The sequence below is a fragment of the Orcinus orca genome, chromosome 18 (genome assembly GCF_937001465.1).
Source record: "Orcinus orca chromosome 18, mOrcOrc1.1, whole genome shotgun sequence".
Lineage (NCBI taxonomy): Eukaryota > Metazoa > Chordata > Mammalia > Artiodactyla > Delphinidae > Orcinus > Orcinus orca.
The window spans coordinates 66,655,587-66,678,690 of record NC_064576.1 but is presented as its reverse complement, the minus strand read 5'-3'; the positions used below and the strand labels follow the sequence as shown (position 1 = coordinate 66,678,690).

The window sequence follows — 23,104 nt, the reverse complement described above, 5'->3', positions numbered from 1 at the left end:
GGCGAGCAGGGGCTACTCTTCGTTGTGGTGCGCGGGCTTCTCATTGCGGTGGTTTCTCTTGTTGCAGAGCATGGGCTCTAGGCGCGCGGGCTTCAGTAGTTGTGGCTCTCAGACTCAGCTGTCGTGGTGCACAGGCTTAGTTGCTCCGCAGCATGTGGGATCTTCCTGGACCATGAATCCAACCCGTGTCCCCTGCATTGGCAGGTGGATTCTTAATCACTGTGCCACCAGGGAAGTCCCAGGTGGGATGCTTTTAATAAAATAAAATTCTACTGTTGCTCTATATATTAAACGCTCACCCTTGATCAGCTACAAGTAGGTCCTCTTCCCCATTCAACTCAGCAGCCAGTGTCACTGTTTATCCATCTGACATCACTGTTTGCCAGTTACCAGCATTACTTAATTAGTTCCTTGAACAGACCGAGTCAATGTCAGGAACTGCTTCTCTGCCTTCAAACACTCCCTGCACTAGCCCTCTGGAGCGCACTTCTGTACAACCTGGAATCTCCTGGGCTCCAGAACACCTCACCTGAACTCAGGTGTCTGGACAAAGTACATGGGGAGAGAGGATCAGTCCCCAGAGACGTCTGCATAGGACGACCTGAATGCCTCCCACTTCAGCTTCTGAAACACCCACAGTGACTGAGAGTGCATGTCTTTGCAAGTGGGATGCAAAGTTTGCAACAAAAGACGGCACTGATCTTCGGCATGGGTGTTGCTACAAGGAAAATAAGCCTTTGTAAAGGGACCTGTGATCTCTTCACCCGTGGTGCAATTAACAGAGTTAGGAGGTGTTACGTATTACATTGCTAATCAATTCTAAGCATCTCATAGAGACAAGCATTGGTGGGCACAGACACATGATGAGACCCATCCTCGGATTATAAGAAAACTTGTAGCTTAATGGCAGATACAGATGTGTAAAGATGGGGCTGGAAGACAAAGCCATGTGGACGTGGGCACACAGTGGGTGTCCAAGGATACTGATGCCTTTTTCCCATTAAGGAGCCCCCTGGACATTTGCCCCTGTCTCCTCCTCACTCCCTTCTAACAGGGAAGGGCTGGGTTGGGGGAGGCGAGGGTAGTTTGGACCCTTAATACTAGGGACACCCGTCCTGCTGTGGACACACCTTCTCCCACGGCTCTGTCAGGGCTGATGACCAAGTTCCCCCAGGAAACAAGGAGAGGAAAATGAAGGTGGTCAGAGACCAGGGAGCAAGAGGCACAAAACCTGTGTTTTGGGTTTCTAGCAGAAAACTTAGGGTAGCCTTTGGGCAGTACCGGAGTGCCCATGTATAAAGGATGCTTTGGCTGGGTCCAAACAACATGTTTTAAAACATGATGTGGGAAAATGGTAAAGTTCCAGTGGTTTTCCTGTTTCTTCCTAACTGAAGACTCAAAGTCACCTTTGCAGACTGATCCTTTCTACTCAGAGAGTTGGCTCTGGGGGCTGAGGCCTGAACCCAGGAGGGAACGAGCAGACAAGAAGACGAGCACCCCACTGTGGGCAGGTGAGCTGGCCACTGCCACGGTGCCAGAGAGGAACTTGACCTTGGCCTTCAAGAGCAGTCCTGGCTGAAGGCTTTTGCTGCAGCTTTTTTTTGTTTTTTTAATGTAAAAAGCTTCTGGAAAGTTTTGTTAAATATCACCTTTGGCCTTAGCTCTGCTGTGGGGAATGAAAGGCCAGCCCTCTTCCACGTTGAGGGAGAAGTGGTGCAAGGCAGGGAGCCACAGCCTGGGAAACAGGTGGTAACATGGTGAAGTGTGCCCTGCAGGGGGGCCAGGCAGCTTCAGCCCCAGCAGCCCAGCTGAGGGGGGACAGTCAGCCAGGTGGGGCTGCCGGACGGGCAGGGCCTCCCAGAGGCACATGGAGATTCTGAGGGAGCAGAATCTTAACGTCACTGCTAGGAAAGTATCTGTACCTCCTGACAAAGCGAAATACTTTATTCGACTGTTAAGAAGCCCCATGACAACCACACTTCCATTTATGTCTTAGCTTATAATAGCTCGAGACGGCTCACTATTCTTAGCCTCGCTGTCTTCTAGTGCAACCATTTTCTCAGCCTGTTACACTCCTCTCCCACCACTACTCTCTATTTCAAGGTTCCTATGGATTGTAATGTTTATAAATACTTTTAAAAATAGATGAAATATCAACAACCAGCAAAAAATTGATGAAATATCAATAACCAGGGGCTTCCCTGGTGGTGCAGTGGTTAAGAATCCGCCTGCCAATGCAGGGGACACGGGATCGAGCCCTGGTCAAGGAAGATCCCACATGCTGCGGAGCAACTAAGCCCATGCACCACAACTACTGAGCCTGAGCTCTAGAGCCCGCGAGCCACAACTACTGAGCCTGTGTGCCTAGAGCCCGTGCTCCGCCATGAGAGATGCCACCACAGTGAGAAGCCTGTACACCACAATAAAGAGCAGCCTCCGCTCGCCGCAACTAGAGAAAGCCCGCGCACAGCAACGAAGACCCAACGCAGCCAAAAATAAATAAATTAAATAAAGTCTTATTTTAAAAAAATCAATAACCAGTAAAAGAAATACACTTTTATTCTATATTTTTAAAGAACACTCTCAATCTGCTTACCATCATTGGTTCTATTTATGTAAGCAAGTTTGAGGGAGAAAAGTCTGAAATCATCTTAAAATGGCTTTTACCAGAATCACTCCTCTGCTTTCAGGAGCAGGTTTTAATTTTCCTATTTAGTATCTTCAATAGGCCTGATTTCTGGCCCACTTCAAATCGCTCCTCCTTTGTGTAATCTCATACATTTATGAATAACGTGTAAGCTCTTCCCTGCTTGACAAGAACACCTCACATCATAAACAGCTAGGTGACCCAGCAGGACAGGCCCAATGCCTGGGGACCCAGGGGGCCTGCCAGCTCTAGTAGAAACACAGGCCTTTCCCCAGTGTGCTTTGTGCAATTCATGGAAGTCTAACTACATTTGGAAAGAATCTTGTTCCAAATCAGTCGGTATATGTTTCTTCCCAGTAAATCTCAATGCGTCCCCGCCCTCGTGACCTTCTCCACAGGACTGTTTGCCAACAGGAAGCCCAGACCGTCCATTTGTGAAAGGTTCCTAGTTGCCCCAAGTTCCCCATCTCCCTCCTCGTCTTTTCACCTCAACTCGCTGGCAAAGACATCTTCTTTTTTCTTTTTCTTTTCCTTTTTTAAAATTTTATTTTATTTTATTGTTCTCTGTACAAAGAAACCTACAACAGGTAGTTCTGGTCACTGAATTTCCCTAACTCCCTTCTTTGTTTCGGAGGCACTGACTCTTTCCTCACACCAATAACGTTCAGCCCAGTTTGACTTCTTCTCTCCACGTTTCAAATATGAAATAAGACAAAATCTTGTTTCCTCTGGTATGAGAGTGACTCCAGCAATGCCTCCCGGGAAAGGCTGACGACACTTTGATCCCCACTTGGCGGCATGAGAGAACCAAAGCTTTTTACTCTGCTGGTGACGAATCACCACCGAGGTCCACTGGGGAGGATTAGCAAATGTTAGAAATCCAGACTGTGTGTGTTTGACTACCAGAGTCCCCAAGTGTGCCACACGCTTGGTAGGAGTAAGCGCTGGGTTGACAATCTATTACTATTTTTAAAATTTATTGCACTTTACCTTTGTAAAGTGTGAGATGCCCTACAACACACTATAAAAGAGTGCAAAAAGTCTCACAGCCTTGAGATGCTGAACCTATGGCCTGGTGGGGCTACTCACTCTCCATTAACAGGGAAGATGCCTAAACGCTCCAGAGAAGGTGTCTTAGAAAGGAGCTCCCAGGAAGGCCAGACGGAGGGCACTTCATGCAGAGGGGATGGGACTACAACGACACTGGAGGTGAAAAACAGCAAGCTGGGGCTTCCCTGGTGGCGCAGCGGTTGAGAGTCCGCCTGCCGATGCAGGGGACGTGGGTTCGTGCCCCGGTCCGGGAAGATCCCACATGCCGCGGAGCGGCTGGGCCCGTGAGCCATGGCCGCTGAGCCTGCGCGTCCGGAGCCTGTGCTCTGCAACGGGAGAGGCCACAAGAGTGAGAGGCCCGCGTACCGCAAAAAAAAAAAAAAAAAAACCAGCAAGCTGTCTGGAGAACTGGGACTGAGGGCGTGCCTGGGGAAATGGCAAGAAATGAGGGTGGACAGGGCGCAGGGGCGCATATCTTGAAGGCTGTGCCACGCTGGGACAAAATCAAATCTGTCTTAGCGAGCACCCTCTGGAGGCAGCATGGAGGCCCGGGTGGAGGGGACACAGGCAGGAGGCCGAGACCAGCTAGGGAATTTCTGCGGCAGTCCAGGCCAAGAGTGAGAGCACAGAGAACGGGAACTGGATTCCCAAAGCATCCCTGGGGCACCCTGGGTGACTCACTGAGGGACCCGCTGGATATGGGGACAGTGCAGGGAAAGGAAGGATGTCCAGATGATGCTCAGGTTTCTAGTGAGGCAAGTGGAAACTCAGAAACAGAAAGGGAGGGCAGCAATGACCTTGTGATCATATCTGCCTCGCTCCCCAGACTCCTCGCCACCCCATGCCAATGGCCGGTCCCCTCTTCTGCTCTCACAGGACTCAGCACTTAACACATGGCATGGAAACCCTTTCTTGAAATGCCTGTCTCCTGCCCTGTACTGCGAGTGTCTCGGGGCAGGTGCAGGACCTGACTCATCTTTGTATCTTCAATGGCTGGCACATGATGTCTTGTTATGTGACAACGCCTGACCTTCAACCTTTAATCTACATTTGGCCACAAACGGAAAATGACAACCCAAACTTCAGAGAAGCATCATCTGTTTGCTTCTCTATATGTTTACAAAGTTAGTCCACAAAATTTCTTTTAGTTATAACACCCCAGAGGTACAAACATATATGAGTCAAGGCAGATAAAGAAAACAGCGTGATGTGATTAGTAGCATCTGATACTGTTGCCTATACACAACTCCAAATCTGCTTCATTTTTCCCACTGGAAGACAACAGTGTATAAGAGTTCTGGCCTATTACTTATTTTCTAGCTGTGTTATTTTGAACATATTATACAATCCCTCTACATCTCAGTTTCCTTATCTGTAAAAGAGAAAAAACAGAACTTACCTCAAAGGGTTGGTGTGAGGAATAAATTTTAAAATGCATATAAAGTGGTTAATATATAACAACTGCTGAGTACGTGTCTGCAGTCATTACGCATATTGATTGTTTAACATTTAACGCCACCACTCCCCACCTTAGTGCCCAAACACATCCCCCATTCATCTGAGATGCCTTTTCTTTCTTTTTCATTTTCTTCACTTTTCCCTCTCCTTCCCACATCCAATCAGACACTGAATTCTATACATTCTACCGTCTAAATATCCCATGCACACTGGTCAAGGGTTCAGACCACAGAAAGCAGTCTGAACTAAATAAAAGAGACTCTGGAAATAAGACAAGTCAAGGAAAAAAGTGGCTTCAGAGAGGAAGGCACTGTTCACGTCATTGATAATCGGGCCTCAGTAAGAGACAGGAGCAATAACGGTACTTCAAACTACTAACATAATGGGTCATTGAGATGTTCTTGAAATTCTCACTTCTATATCAGACCTTAAATATGTAATTGGTTTATGGGGGGGGAGAGAGAGATTACAAAATTATTGGATCTCACCCAAGAAACAGACAAAGCACATGGAAAGCATACTTTAGTTATGAAAAAGCAAAAAGATACACAGCTTGAAATATGTTAATATAATTTGAAATCTAATCAGCCTATAAGTGGTATTTTTGGACTATAACAAAGAAAGTATCTCCAAATGGAGCACAGAGAAGGCAGGAGTAAAGAATATACGTCTGGGGAGCCCCTCTGGGGCATTAGAGGACAGTAATTGTTATTCCATCCTGCCATGAATGTTAAATGTTTTTCCTCTTAGTCGTCTAGGTTTGGAATTAAATCAGAAATACCTTATGTGTGTATTGCACTCTTTGCAAAGAGTGCAAAGACCACAAGTGGTTCACTGCACTGAAATGCTGCATCACCTTCTCTGCTCCAAGTTACTTAATAAAACCCAAGTGAGCCCCAGTGCTATTCAGCTGGAGAGGACGAAGATCACAGTAAAGGTTAAAGAAGGATATACTTAGTAAACCCATATTATACAAATGACTGCAAAGGCAGAAAAAAAGTCTTTCCTATAAATGCATATAGAAGGATGGGGTCAGCATTTAAAAAGTGATGCAATTAAAAAGCAGATCAGTGGGACTTCCCTGGTGGCACAGTGGTTAAGAATCCACCTGCCAATGCAGGTGATATGGGTTCGAGCCCTGCTCTGGGAAGATCCCACATGCCGCGGAGCAACTAAGCCTGTGCACCACAACTACTGAAGCCCGCACGCCTCCGCAACAAGAGAAGCTACCGCGATGAGAGGCCCGGGCACCGCAATGAAGAGCAGACCCTGCTCGCCGCAACTAGAGAAAGCCTGCACACAGCAACAAAGACCCAACGCAGCCAAAAATAAATTAATTAATTAACAACAAAAAAAAGGATATCAGTGATTGCCGGTCTCGGGGCAAGAGTGGGGAACTTTCTGTGGTGCAAGTGTCCTAACACTGGATTGTGGTGATGGCTGCAAGCTCTATAAATGTATGAAATCATTGACTAGTACGCTTAAAACAGGTAAAATTTATGTATGTAAATTATGCCTTAATAAAGCTACAAAGCTTTTTTAAAGTTGACATGTTTTAAAATTCAACAATATTCCCTTTCTATAAAATGGCTGCATTTCTGGGTAATGGGTTCCATTAAGAATGTTATTTTTCCACTGTTAGGGATGGAAATCTTTATGACAATTTTTTAAAAAGATTCTTAGGTGCTTTTTAAAATTACTCAAAATAAATTAATTTCATAACTAACAATCAAAATAGCAAGAAAAAGTTAGAAGAAATCAAAGCAAGACATTTCAGTAGTAACCTTCTCAACAGTTACTATTCTTTTGGCAACCTACTCAAACTATAATATTGACAGATCCCCAGAATTTGATAAATTCAGAAGAAAAGTATTTTTAAACTCCAGTGGGTAAAGTAGATAAAACACAGCAATGAATCATGAACATTCTTACAAAAAATAAAAGATTCATGTGAATTTTATATACTCAAAATGTCAGAACACCATACAAAGACAAGTATGGCACTGTGGTTAAGAATGTCTGTCTGCCTCGATCATATACTAATCAATTGGGTCAACCAGTTGTTTCCCTTGTTTCTGCATCTGTGAAATGGAGATAACAATAATATCTACCACATAATACTACTGAGGTGGTAAAAAAAGAACTCTTTAGTTACTGCCTGGCATATGGTAAACATTCAAGAAATGCTAGCTGCTGTTGTGTTCGTATTGATGCCATCATCCCTGAGTTAGGTTCCATATACAGATGATCTTATTCTCGTTTCTACAAAGCCTCACACCCAGGGACAGCTCCAGGCCTTTACCTTCCTGAAAACTCAATTACTCAGCAATGCTCATGCCAACCCTTTCCAGCTACTGCAATAGAAAATATCTTCCAACTTTTGATTCATTACACAGTGTGTTATCATTCATACGCTGGCACAGAGCTGATGCCACACCCCCGAACTGGTCTGACACACTTTCTTCAGACTGTGTTAAACCAAACTATTAGGCAAATAGGACAAAGAAAAAGTCAAATGAGCAGTAATCCATTTACCATGGAGTCACTTACAGTAAGGTCCTTCCAGAGCAACGAAGCATCCAAAATACAGACATGCAATAATTTAAATACACAGGTTAAGGCTTCATTTTTCCCTTTGAAAAAAGTAATTTTAAAACCTTGAAAGAAAAACATTTATTACTGTTGCTGAACCTCAAAACCATATCAACATTTCCTCTAGCCCTTCCCCTCATTCTCTTGTGCCCAAAAATGTACATATGGGGGGTAAAAATTGCCAAAATCAGTTCTCATATATTTTGATATTCTTGTAAAATCTTGAAAATAACTTCCCTCTCACTTCAACTGATGCAAGGACAGGAACGGTGACTTTACAGGATCTGACTGCCAACATACCTCCCTGGGAAAGTGCAGGCTAGTGAAACTGAGGGCTAGTTCACTTACTACTTATTTTCAAGCCTTCCACAATATGCCACGAGCTTTGAGGACAGGGACTAATTTAAATGTAAAGCTATTTACTAGCATGCTGGTACACAGAAGTAGGCTTTCAATGTTATTCATATTCCAAGCGTGCCAGAAGTGTTTATTAATTAAACTATAAAGTAGAACATATTTTTTAGATATTTAAAATGAAAGGTATTGTTAAGAGTGTCTTGACAGGCACACTTCCAAACAGTGCAAGGATACCCTCAAGCAAGGTTACCTATACTAATCACCTCCTACGTTTTGAACATACAAAAATGAGAATGCAAATTTCCCTAGCAGTGAATCTACGGGGTCCTAAAGGGACTCCGCTGCTTAGCATTCCATTGTGAGGAATTCTTCCAAGTCCTCCCCCTACCCAATGGAGGAATACTGAGATATTCCCAACTCCTGGCACAAGCCCATGCTCCATAGATGTCTACTGACCTAACAAATCTACGAGAACATGCACATTCTCAATATTAGAAGGCATGTGAATTAAACAGCTAAAGCAGGACCATCTCAATAGAACCCACGTGAAATTCTTGATCCAATTTGGCAAAATCAAAGGTGAATCTGTGGATAGCCTGCTCAGCTGACAGACACTGGCACAGGTCTTTGTTTCTATGACAACGATCAACAATGGGCACCGCACAATAAAATAATGGGATTAGGTTCAATTTCCTCCACCTGAAAGTATACCAGAGGCATCAATACACAATATTCTTAGGTCCTTTCTTTTCCTATATGGTTTAATAACTGTTGCCAAATGCAAAAAAAAAAGAAAAAGTTTAATAAATAGACACACTTTTTAAATACACAGTGGCTAAAGTCTACCAATTCGCCATGAAATTTAAACAAAGGAGAAAAGGAATTTTTGCTATAAAAGAAAATGATGTTCCCAACCAAAAAATGGCCAGCATGCCCTTTATTCCTTTCCCAGCACACCAATCCCAGAAAAGGCCTGAGAAATACATAATTTTATTTTTTCCCAGGGCTATATCATCAACCAGTGACAAAAATGAACATTCTATCGCTTCTGCGTATGCCACTTATTTCTAGAGCTTATTATTTTCTTTCCCAATTTGGAGCTATGATCCCAGAGATTTAAAAAGCCCCTGATGATGAGCTCCCGGGCACTGTGTGGCTGTTTGCAAAGTCACGTCTGCCCTACGTCGTGTGCGGTCATGGGCAGCGGACAGATGAATTAAGCAGGCTACGTCTCCCCAGTCTCTTAGCCTCCCAGGCTGCACTGTAAGAGAACCACTCCAATTCTGATTACTAGGTGATCACTGCACACCAGTTTACCCCTCCACTGTAGTTCTCAACAGCTGAGTCTGTGATACATAAGACTCTCTTGGCCACTAAATTCCTAGATATACTAACTAGAAATTATTTTCAAAAGTTGCCCCTCCATTTCCTGCACACATTAAAAATTTCCCCGTGTTTTTCTGGACATCTTCCATGTTGAGAATTTTCTCATGCAGAGGGACTCTGCCTGACAACAGTTGGAGATCTAAAACCAACTCTTGCTTAGTGACTTTCAATCCTCCCCATGGAAGATATTCAGAAGGACCATGAGGAAAATATTAAATTTGTATGGCCTATCGAGGGGAGCATGCAGATAACGTCCAACAGCATGCAATATGGACTCTGCGGCAACCACGTACATTAAGCCCTTCATCAGGAACAGCATTTCCATGGTTATCGTTCAGCCTTCCCTGCATCTCTTAACTTTCATTTATTCTCCAAACCGGAAGTCATCCATCGTTACAGGAAGTCATCCATCGTTACAGGAAGTCATCCATCGTCCACACACAGGCAGCCCACTGAGGCCAAATTGCAGGGGGCACATTCTTCATGCTAATGGACTGGCTGCTATCCAGAACTCTGTTGATGGCAATCATACCTTGCCGTCTGATGTTAATACTGACACTGAGAAGATGCAAATAAAACTGCTAAAGTCAGCTAAAATTAATGTTTAAGTCCATCTACTGAGTAACAGCATGGGTTTATCGTCTTTAGGTCTTTGGATTCCGATGCTCCATTCATACTGTCCAGTATGATCTGTGCTTGATCTGTGCCTGATCTGTGCTCCCCCAACTTTAATATGAATGTGGATCGTGTCAGGATCTTGTTAAAATGCAGGTTCTGATTCAGTAGTAGGTCTAGGGTGAGGCCTGAGCGTCTGCATTTCTACAAGCTCTCCAGTGGCATTACTGCTGCCATCTTCCGACTCCTCTTGGTAACAAGGTTTTAAAGAACATGGGTGGAATATATACCTGAGCATACAGGACTTTCTACAACTTATTTTGTTGTGTAACTAGTTACCAGTTCCCATAGTATTACTATGAAAAAGCATCGGGGTAAAATGTCTCTCCCTTTCTTTTTCAACATAATGCTTACCTTGAATTGTTTTCTTCCTAGGAGATTTTTTTTAAAGAAAATATTGATTTTATCTTACTACCTGCCAAGGTAAGTTTAGTTTATGGCTTTCCAAGTAGAGAAGAAGAAAGAGTAGAAAGATCTCTCAAAGAGATCCTCCTAGTCCTACATTTATATGATTCTACTTATCAGAATCTGAGCCACAAGTTAAAATCAAGAAACATTATTTAATAAATATTAAGCATCTAATAAGGGTAGCCAAGAATATAGAAGTCCATATAGTACTGTCTTCTTTCTCCAGGACATTCTGGTCTTACACAAGTTCACAAACAATTATAACACAAGCAGACGTGATTAGGCGCAGAAAGAGAATTACCTGGTGTTTCTCCCTCAGGGAGAGACTTGTAAAGCATCATGGTGATTGAGCTGCAACTGACCTAAAAAGCCTAAACTATCTGGTATTCATGAAACAATACTAGACTTACTTAATCAGACAGGTTTTGAAATGCAATAATAATTTTTTTCCACGAAGATTCCCAGCAGAGCGAATGAATTCTGAGACACTTTTAACCTCCAATAACCGACGACATTGAATAACATCTCAAGAGTCACTACTCCACATGATGTCTGCCTCTCAATCTGCTTTTAGAACTCTATAACTCAGCCATAAGTCAGAACTCAGCCAGGAGATGGTCCACTGATGAGTTACTAGAAAAGAAAGCAACGTTGGACAACTTGCCTTCCAAGGATCTTACACGGGGCAATAAAATAACACAATTAGAGAAGGAATGACAATAATTTCAAGACATTTCCCACATGAGTGTACACAGTAGCATGTGAGATTACAAGCAAGAAACCAAATTGGATTCAGAGTAGGATCTGAATTTTTTTGTTTTAAAGAAAAGAGCAAAAAATAGGCCAAAATATTAACAAGAGCCATCTTGTCAATGAGACTGTAGGTCACTTTAATTTATCTTAATATTTTCTCATTTGCTCCAAAATTCTTTACAACAATTATACATTCATCTTACCATGGAAAAAGCCAATTAGAACATAAATCTCCCATCTGTCCTTTTGTTTCTATGGCATGTTGTTTACAACACAATTCAGGTTTAAAATTGGATTTTAAAATTTCCATTTAATTTCTGAAACTGCCTTCTTTCATTTAATTTAGTTTCAAGGATTTAAACTAATCAGAAAAATGTGCTGCAACATACTGTACTCAGCATCACAAATGCCCTTGAACACTGCAGGTCTGTGTCTGCAACAGTTGGGCCAGATGCTCTTCATGCCACCCTCTTATTGGCCTATCACCAATTTTCAAATCCATAAAATGTATTAATTAGCTCTCCTCTTTACACACTGGATGGCAGAGGCAAAGTCAGGAAGATTTTGAGCAATTCTCCCGACTCAGATGGTGAAAATTCTCTAGCAGAATATCTATTGTTTCCCCATGGGATAAAAGTTCTTTCAATTGAGGAACTGCTCTAAAATTAGCAGATGAGTTTTTGTTTAATTATCCTAGAGCCTTTAAGGAAGCAGGTGTCTGAGCTAGAAAACAAGCGCCATAATGAGCCACTTAAAATCTGCGGTTTCAGGGCAGAGAGCACCACTAGCATTGAGGGCTGCACACAAGCACAGCCCAGGTGACCAACCAGCTCCTAAATGGCCTTGACCTGCGCTTTGCAGAACACTGGAAGCAATGTGTTAGTACCAGAGGTGTAGGTCATGCAAACCGGTCAAAGGTCCAGTCATTTAGTCATTCAATCATTTCTTGAACAAGCATTTACCAGGTCACGCCCTAGAGATTCAGAAGCCAATAGGACACCTTCCCTAGCCTCATCCTATGAATTCTGACGGGGGAGGCAGGCACATCACCTGTCAATAGGCCAGCATAACCAAGAATTGTGGGGTCATCTGCAAAGGACTGAACAGAGCCCCCCAGGAGAGGGGGCTGTCAGTTCTACACGGGGAAGTCAGGAAATGTTTCACAGAGAGGCCACCTTTGAATTAATCTTGAGAAAGAATCAGCTTCTTGCTTTGCAGAGCTGTGGTGATGATTCAATGAGATGGATAGACATGTGGCAACTAGCCCATGGCACTGGGCACAGAGACGGTGTTCAACCAATCATAGTAATAATAAGATTAATATTACTATATTAGTGTAGTGGTTTGTGAAAAAGTTACTCGTAAGAAATGACTGGTATAATTAAAGAAGAAAGTGAAGAAAATAATATCTAGGCTACATTCACAACTGACTGACAAGAAATGGAATGACAAAAATATAATCATTAGTCGTTCAGCTACAATACAGACAATGGAAACAATGCAAAATGACCAATTCTACATTGACAGCATTCTACAACCACGTGTCCTGTACTTTTAGGAAAGCCTGGAACTTGAAGACAGCAGGGAGAGGGACTAATAGTTATAGAGGACCTACCATATATCAAGCCAGGGCCTTTATGTACATATCTTCTCAATTAATCATCCCACCAACACTATGAGGTATGCTTTTTTATTGCCATTTTAAAGAGAAAACTGAGATTCAGAGAGTCTGACTTGCCAAAGGCCACACAGCTAATGCGCGATAAAGTCAGGATTTGATCTTATAAGCATCTCATTTCAACTTCCACGCTCCTTTCATTATACCATGGAGCATTTTCATGTGAAAAGACACATTTACAAAGGTAGATATGATTAGTAATTATTAAAGGGTAACTTTAAATAGTGAGTTCCCTCAACACATTTAAAATATGATTGTTTTTCAAAAACAAAAAACAATTTACCCTTAGCTTTTCAGGTATAAGAACTACCAATAGTTAAGTGCCTACCACAGTGCTAAATTTGTCACACAGATGGTTTCATTTAATCCTCATGACAACGTATAAAGCAAGCATTATTATCAGTCCCATTACACATACGAGAAAACGAAGGAGTATCAGAGAATTAAACTTCCCAGTGGGAGGGCAGATTTCACTGTGACCAGGGGGAGAGGACAGACTTGACCCCAGGTCTATCAGTTTAAAACCATGTGTTTGAAACTCATCTATAAAAACTAGTGTTTCTCTTCTGTACTGTATCACTGCATATATCAATCCCTATGCTTACATTACAACAGATGTAAGCAAATTTCCTCATTACAAGTAAATTCAATATACAGGATTTTTAAACTTCATCACTTAAGTGGGGAACTAAGGTTTCCAGGCCTGAATGAGAAACTGGATCAAGCTAGATTTTTCAGACTGAAATCTGAGCTCAGGCCCAGCTGATGTGAAAGTCCAAGTCTGTTCCTCATTCCAACGAGCTCCCTCAGGGCAGAGGAAGCTCACAGGCCAAATCAGGCTCCCAGCCTTTGTAAAAGCAGAAGTCAGCTCTAGGAGATGGTCCCAAAGCCCCCAACTGGGGAAAGTGCCCCAGCACCCGCGGCCCAGCAGAGGGAGGGTTTCAGCACATCTTCAGTTCAACAGGGGGCCACTGGGGAACTCAGAACTCATTTGACAGCAAATTAGAATTCAATTTCCAGAAAACTGACTTTTGCTGAGACCAATCGAAGCCTTAAAATACACGCCACTGCAGGCACCCATAATTAATTACATTGTCAGAGGCGCTAAGACTGGAAGACGAGGACTTAACTTTTCCCAACTTGGGGGAATTAAAAGCTACATAAGGACAGGTGTAGCCGATAAATCCTGAGTATCAACCAAAGCTACATAATGTAAAATAACACACTCCATTCTGGGCACTTTAATTCCCGGAGTGAAGTATCATAACGATTCTTAAGCTCCTTTTTCTCTGAAAACAGTTAAGATTTCCCAGCAATTCTGAGCTCTGGCAAATCGTGAGAATGGCTGAACATGTGCTCTGAGCGTCTGCAGGAAATTTTAATTTGACATTTTAAAGTGAAAGCTAAATTATTTGTATCAACTGTTTTTTACATCAGTTGCAAACAAAACTAAAAAGTGTTACACGCACTTTCACAACATATATACCAAATCATAAGAGTAAAAATCTGTATAACAAGAATAAAGGTTTTAAATATGCTTAAAAAACTTAGAGCTGTCACAGAAGTTTTTATTTAAATACACACACACACGCACACACACACACACACACACACACACACACATCACTGTTACCAACAGCTACAGAAAAATCCTTTTCCAGTCCAACCAAACCCTTTCACATCCTAAATTCCTTCTTTTTCATTCAGAAACCTTTGGTTTTCACATTTTCTATACTCATTAATTGCTACAGCCAAGGTCAGATGTGATAGTAATATGTACCACTTCTTTAACTTGCATGGAGAACTATTCTAAGCTCTCTAAACTCAAGCGTGAACCAAATTATTTTTACTTCAGATTAGAATTAGGTATTAAAAACCAAAAGGAAAAAAACCAAAGGCCATTTTGTGACTTCTGATTGATAAATTCCTATGCATGGTATCACCATTTCCTGCATTCCAATAAACTCATAAACTACCTACCTAAAGTAAACGGCTGCAATTATTATGACTCATTTATAAGCATCTTTTGAGCTTTATGTTTGTAACAGGTGAGGGGACCAATGATCAAAAGATACTGAGAAGACATACTAACTAATATATTGACAGCAACTGGGATTTCCTTTACAAAGCAGCTGCTTTAGTCAGAATGTTTGTGTCCCCCAAAACCTCATATGTTGAAACCTAACCCCCAAGGTGACCGTATTAGGAGGGAGGGTGCTTTGGGAGGTGATTAGGTCTTGTGGGTGAAGCTCTCATGAATGGGATTAGTGCCCTTATAAAAGAGACCCCACAAACCTCCCTAGCCCCTTCTGCCATGTGAGAACACTGCAAAACCAGAAAGTGGGCTCTCACCAGACCAAACATGCTGGCACCTTGATACTGGACTTCCAGCCTGCAGGACTGGAAGAAATAAATTTATTTTGCATATAAGCCACCCAGTCTGTGGTATTTTGTTATTACAGCCCTAATGGACTAAGAGAGCAGCTATGATGCCTGTTCTCAGTTTACCATCTAAATCAGTTTATGAGTACCTTTACTTTAGCTGAGTTAGTCCCAGTGTTTTTCCATATTACAAAGACAATAAGTTGTTTGCACAAGCTAGCTTGCAGCAGTGGTGGATTTTACAAAGTGCATGACCTATGTGAAACGTCTGTAAGATAAATACAATACCCCTGAGTGAGTTTTTCCTCTGATACTAAAGTATATTGTTATTTTATACAGATCTTCAACGTCAAAGACTAGATAAGATGGGATGTGAATACATCTTCTACTTAAAGAGCAATCTGGTTTCTCATGACTTACACTTCAGTTGGGAAATGGGGGATCGTTGCGAAGTGCCTTATCTATGATCTGCACAGTATAAATTGCCTGCTTAGGCACTAAGTGTTCTAAGATTTGCTGCTGTTTATGTTTCTAAGCAAGGATCCAGTAATCACAGATGCTGAAGACTAAGCAGTTCAAGACAGCCTGATTAGCTGTTCCAAAAAAGGTATTAGGAGATACGCAAGTATATCTTTTCAGCAAATCTTGTACGTTTTGGGCTTATTTTAATCATTTAAAAATGAGTCACACTCCAAATGACCTCTGGGATTAGCTTCCTAGCAGGGTGAGAGAATAACCCACAGAAAAATTCCAACACCCAGAGCCTGGACTGGGACAAGAGGAAAAGACTCTCACACCCTGCAGAGCCACCCCTGAACATGGAGAAAGGGGATATGATTTTAACCTTCAACTAGAAAATGCCCTCTGTCCATCTTTGGGGGCCCTTAATCAGTGCCCAGATAAAAAATGCATCACTGAAAATAAGACGCGGCAAGAGCCTTGACCTCCTAAGCATGCCGGCAAAAGTGCCTGATCACCTGGTGAGCAGAGGCCCCCGACAGGGGAGAGGAGGGGGCAGCAAGGTTGCAGGAACCTTTAACCAAAGCTTCAATGCCACTGGATAAAGAATGGAGTTGAAATAATCAGAAAAGGTTCACTCACAAACAGCCCGCTCATGAACCACAACGGCCATCCAGGGAAACTGCATGTTCCTGCAAAATGTCTTCTATATGGTGCAGCACTTCCAATACGTTGATTTCCTCATCTCCGTCAAAACACCTCAAAAAAGCGCTGTATAATGACCTCATAGGCTAGGGCTTAAAGCAAAGCCAAGAGGCCGATGAGCAAGGAGGACGAGTGACAAGGGCACGTGGTCCACGTCCTCCAGCCCCCATCTCTGGGTACCATATGTAACAGCCGGCACAGGCTTGCACTGTTCCACCATCAGAAATCCCAGAGTCACCAGTTTCCTTCCCATGGATACCTCTGCAGGCAGCCCAAAGGCAATCTGAAAAGCCATTCCTGCTTGTATAGCTTCCTCTCTACCCATTCATCCAAAGCACTCAAACTGTTAATTATTTAAACAATTCTATTTCCTCAATACAAGAAATTACCTTTAAAAGCTTTATTGGCCTTTGGATTTTAATACAAGGGCTCAGTTATACTATTAAAAGAAAAAAGAGAGGCAGGCAAGTGATCTTAAGGGTGATGTCCTGTGGACAGCATGTGGACCCTGATGCCACAATGGGCTGGGTAAGATGGTGGCAGCATAGGGTGCCACCCTCCTATGGCAGAGCGTCACGTAACAGGAGGGCTTGGAGGGAAGTGATTTTTTCTCAGAGGCTTAGCAAGCCTTGGTCACAGCCCAAGCTGTCAAAGAATCCCTCTCACAAATGGCTTATGGGGGCAGATTTCTCTTTTGAACAGAAATGATTCTAAAGACTCCCGGGGTCCATGAGGAAGGAATCAAGCAGAAAGTCTTTATATTCTTTCTACTTAACCATCCAGTTCCTCTGCAGCTTTTTCCCACTCCTGCTATGAAGAGAATATGCCACAATTGAGGCAATGCCACGAAGGCGACCTGAATCAGCTCCACGAGAAAACAGCTGAATACAATAGTCAGCGGGATGACTGCAGGGGAAAAACTCATGGCAGAAAACCTTCAGATGATATTCCTTGTACCAATTACTGACTCGAAAATTCTTTTTCCGTACATTTGCATCTCTGGTGTTCTACTATAATCTGCTGTGTACAGTGGTCATGACCACAAGCTCTGGAGAGAGACTGGTTCAAATTCCAACTCTGCCGTTTATATCTGTGTGGCCTTGGACATGTTTTTTTTATTAACAAGTTCTGTGTCTTAATATCCTCATCTGTTAAGTGGGGATAATAACTGAGCTGTTAGGATTAAACAAGCTACGACATGCAAAACATTCAGAATAATGCTCAATAAAGCTACGGTCGTTATTACTATAGTTCCAAATTGCTTTCACTTATTTATCAGAATTGCTCCCACAAGCACCCTGTGAAATAGTGGTGATCATTTCATCCATGTTTTTCTTATGAGTATAGTGAGACTCCGTTAAGTGATTTGCTAAAAATGTAAAAAACCTGTGGCTGAGCCAAGATCTGAATCCTGGTCTTCTGACATTAAACCTTGGACCTTTTCCATTACTTTGCATTATTTACATGTAAACCACAGCAAAAATGAAACCAAGCAGGACCCTGCAGGGCCTTTTGGGGACAGACCCCTGTGTCCCCTGACTCTTGTTTTTAGAAAAGTTTTAGCCTCCTAGGCCTTCTGCAAGTTCCAAAGGGAATTTAATCAGAGAAATGAGAAAACACAGAAACAAAGGAAGACAATCAAGCAAGACAAAATAACAATAATTTAGCCATAAAACAATGTCACAGACCTTTAGTCCCTCCTCAAGGGCTATAGATAATGACCTGAGCCATATCCTTGAGTTGTTTTGCAGATACTAAAACCCCCATCAGGTTGAAGAAGTTAACTGCATGCTGACCACCAGCACATAGACCCCAGACCAGTTGGAACCAGAAGGTTGATGATGTTAGTTCCCAAAATACCACCCTGTTACCTCACCACCAACCAATTAGAGGGATGTACATGAGCTGATCATGCACCCTGAGACCTTGTCCCTCACCTTGCCTTTAAAAACACTTCCCTAAAAGCCACAGGTCTTTCGAGCATGAGCTGCCGGTTCTCCTTGCTTGGCCCTGCAATAAGTGCTACACCTTCCTTCACCACAACCTAATGTCAGTAGATTGGCTTTGCTTCACATCAGGTGATTGGACCTAAATTTGGTTCATAAACAAAAACAGCCATTATAAAATAGGGACACTAGATAAATTCCTAAAAGGACAAAAACCACTGACAACATCATAATATCTATTCTAGGAATTCATTCTTGGAATAAACAAATGATCAGTTGATGGCAATTTAGCTTACATAATTAAAGCCAATTTTTTAATTCAGTGTGTAGCAATTTGGAACCCCAAAATTCGGAAGCAAGGTGGGAGGAGGAACATTTATCAATGCATATTCTTTGTTGTAAATTTTACTTTTTATGAAAACACGTAAAATCCCATCTTGAGAAAAATCACAAAAATGTAGAACTACAAGATGGTTGAGTAGTTCATTACAAAGGGAACCACTGAAGGGCTTAAGTGTTTAAATGTGAACCTTGCCATCTTATTGCTGCTGTAATTCACAAGGCAGCTATGGACTTTTTCATCACTGATATATTGGTGACATTCAGGCTACACCCTCTTAGATCTAGAAGACTGGAAATTTCCTAAGAATCCTTATCCACGTGACACTTATGGGAAGTTTTATGAGACAAGCAGAAGGCAGGTGAATATAAATGAACTGGCAGATCTTCCGTTTTCTCCTAATGAATTTTATAATTTAGAGCATTTGAATGGATTCCCAGGGGAGGAATTCATCCCTATTTTTTTCATTACTAACACTCTCTAGTATTTGCATCTATTTCTAATTCATAAAGTTTGCATGTGTTAGCCTTCAAGAACCTGGATGAGTCTTCTACTTAATAAGATCAATCTTTTATGAATCTAGTTTTGATCTTTAATATGTACTCTATATACAAATCATTCAAATTATCCCTCAAAATAATTTCTAAAAAGCAAGTAGACAGATCCATGTTAAAAACAAAATTTCAAACAAATACAGTGTACTAAAAACTATAATCTGAAACCAAAAGACACTGGTAAACTCTGAATGACCAGCAAATTCCTCCGTCCATATATCAGTGTTCTTTTATTCAGCTCACCATCAGGGTTCTGTCAAATCTTTGCAAAAGTCCACACAAGACTTCCTTTAAGTTCATCTGAGCAATGCACATTAAGATGTCCACTCACCCAAACTGACTGATGTACATTCCACAGTAAAGGAAAACCTTTTCATTGTAATTCTGAAATTATGTTTTTGATACAAGATGTATAATATTCTAGAAATATGCCTCTTAAAAGCCACCCAGATGGAAATATTTCATTCCTTAGATATGTACATAAAAATCTATAAAATGTAAATAAATCTCACTAGTGAGCATTACTGAGACATAAAACTATGAAATATTATTTAGGTCAAAGAAAGGACTCAGATTTTTCTCTACTGGTCAGAGTCTACCTCTATAGCTCGGTCCTGCTCAAGGTGATAAGACATTACTATATAAACAAATTGAAAACAGATGGCTGAAAAAGGCACCATTATGTTAAGCAATGAATGACTGGAAAAGTAGAAATCTCTGAGTAATCATTTAAGCTTCATAGGTCTATATTTGTACTTGATTTCAGTGGTTAATCCTGTGCTAACTCTATCCTTGAACTGGTTTGGGGGCAAAAGCTATGTATGCATTGACTAAACGACCCAAGTCCCTCAACATCAGTAAAATGTATGTTTCAGGTCTCCACCATATGCTGCACAAATCCCCCAACTCCCTGGTTCTTGCCCGTAAAGTCAAGGTCACAGCATGATACCTCCCTTACCTGCTTCCCATCCAGGGTGTAGAGGCGTTTCACCACTCCCGAGTCCAGCTTGATGGCATCGGTGATGTCAGTGAGAACCTGTTCAAAGGAGTGAGCCGTCTTCTTGTTCAGCAGAATCCTGACAGCTTTCCGCGGCTTCACTCCACTTCTGATGATGGTGACCAGCTTGGGCCGAATGAAATCCTTATTCTCCCGCACCTCCGAAGGGCTCCCTTTGGCGGTGGCCAGCGAGGACACTGCCCGCGAAGCAGAGGTGGTCTTGACATTCACGGACCAGTTGGGGTTCACGTTCTTGGTGTACTCCAGCTTCTTGAAGGGCTCTATTGAGCCACACACATAACTCTCTCCTAAGGAGGAGAGAAGCATATTTAAATTTACACTCAGGTAAATTCAATTCCTTTTTCCTACTCTCTGAATTTTCCTTTTCTACTTAGAAGCAAGCACTACTTGTGACTTTTTAAACAATGGCGGTATGATTAATAATTAATGAAAGAGAATTTTGCCTTCTTTTTTTAAAAATTTCTATTGGAGTACAGTTGATTTCCAGATTTTTGACTTCTAATCTGGCTCTGTCAGCAACAGATTGGTATTCTGGGGGAAGTAAAAAATCATCATTCTTCCCTTTCATCATCTTCAGTTTGGTGATAGAAATCCCGATATTGAATATAGCCCTCAGAGAGATATGAAATTGAATTCAAAATAGAAACTATTTGGGGGGATTCAGTTATATTTATATTTGCAGAAAACTTCAAAATTGGAGGCACCTACATTTGCCACCTGAGATAAAATAAAAACTGAAAATGGATCAGAAAACAGCTTCTAAAAATAGCTGTGTAATTTTTTTTTGACGGGAGTGTTTGCTTAACCCTTTGTAAAGTCAAGTAAAATTCCAAAAATAAGCAGAATAACTCCTTTCCTTTTCTTCCATCTTCACAGGGCCAAGCACAGTGATACACACACACGTCACACTTGTTTATAGACAAAAACTTTTGAGAGTCGTCAACTTACAAACTTCATAAACTGACTTTAAAATAAATATAACTATATAAGATGAAAAAGAGCTGAGGATCTAATGTACAGCATGGTGATTACAGTTGATAACACTGTATATTTGATATATAGTTCAACATAGTATAATTGAAATTCGCTAGGAGAATAGAACTTGAATGTTCTCACTAAAGAAAAAAAGGGAAAAAAAGAAAAATATTTGAGTTGACGAATGTGTCAGCTAGATAAGAGGAATCCTTCATATATATATGTAAAATTGTCATGAGGTACACTTTATATATCTTACAATTTTATTTGTCAATTATAATCCAATAAAGCTGAAAAAAAGAAAATATACAAAATTAAATTTTTTATTAAAAATGACTCCTTAACAGAGAATCATTTAATGAAGATACTCAAACTATATTTTTTTTTTTGCAGGGTCTTCTACTGCCTTGTTCTCTGATATATGCCCAGCACACAGGACAGACCAGTGCCTGGCACCTCGGGGTACCCGATGTTTGTCGAATGAATAAAAGAATTACAGATACTCAGACTATTAAATAGATATGTATCACATAAAAAAGAAGGTAACACATGTACCATTAGTCATTATAAAATGATTAATCCTGCATACACATTTCATAAACTTAAGTCAAAGCATTTTGAAATTAAAGATCTCATAATGGCTTTTTTTCTGTGTTAGTAAGTCTTTATAACTGGGAATAGGTAAAAATGCTAAAAAGCCTTCATAATTGCAGGTAAAGTAACCTAGGACTAATCCTACACAGCCCATTTACTTTTATCTAAATCCTTGTCCTATTTTTAAATTAATAGTGCAAATATCCAAGGCCATGGAATAGGTATTCACATAAAAATAACTGAACCAGGGTTTCAAAAATAGAAAAGCACAATTATATATGTTATCAAATATTTACTTTGCCAATGTTTTTAAAACATATTCCAATGTGTGTTTATGCATTATGTCTCACTAGAAGTGGTACAAATAGTAAGACTAGGGGACGTTTACCAGTTTAGGAAACCCCCTTTCTAGTAACTTAGCAGTTACTACTGGTCCCAACTATGCTTTTCTCAAGATCTATGTGGATATCAACAACACATCCATGGGGGCTGCAACAAGAGTGGTGTTTTTGAAGGCTTGCTGGAGAGACAGTGTGAATGTCATGGTGGGAAGAGAACTTGAACTCTGGGCTCAAGACCTGGCCTCTCAGCGTGTGACCTGGGCACATCCCCTACTCTTCTCAGTGGTAGTTTATTCACCTGTCAGATGAAGGCTATGCCAGGGGCCACTTTCATCTCACCAGTTTTTTGTGACCATCAAATTAGATAGAAAAGGTCAAAGTGATCTCAAATGCAAAACTGCTACACAAGTGAAAATCACCAGAGGATGCACTGCACTAATTGTCCACTAAACAGGTATTAACACTGTAAAGTGTTCATTGTTTCTGTGGTTACCAGTAGACCACAGATCCACTCAACTTGGGATACATCACAATGTGAGGATGCCCCAAGCTTCCCCCCACAAGACACACAGGCCTTAGCTGACAACACCAGACTTTGTCAGAATTCTGTGCTCATTGGAGATATGCCATTGTCTGATTATTTGGAAGTTTATATACTAAGCTAATAACTTAAAACAAAAACATGGAGTGGTTTACACTTCAAAAAGGAAAATTTTTAACTTTAGGAATAAAAAATAATTTTAAAAGGGAGTAATTTTCAAGTATTCACATAACAGTATGGAATGG

General features: G+C 41.3%; 1 protein-coding gene across 3 annotated transcripts in view; it reads right to left on the bottom strand.

The window, feature by feature from the left end:
• DCLK1 (doublecortin like kinase 1) overlaps positions 1 to 23,104 on the bottom strand; it is a 324,978-nt gene that overhangs the window by 283,586 nt on the left and 18,288 nt on the right. For all 3 annotated transcript variants that reach the window (XM_033410093.2, XM_033410091.2, XM_033410089.2), the window contains exon 3: positions 20,349 to 20,695. In XM_033410093.2, coding sequence (XP_033265984.1) covers positions 20,349 to 20,695 — 347 coding nt within the window. The remainder of the gene's footprint in view (positions 1 to 20,348; positions 20,696 to 23,104) is intronic.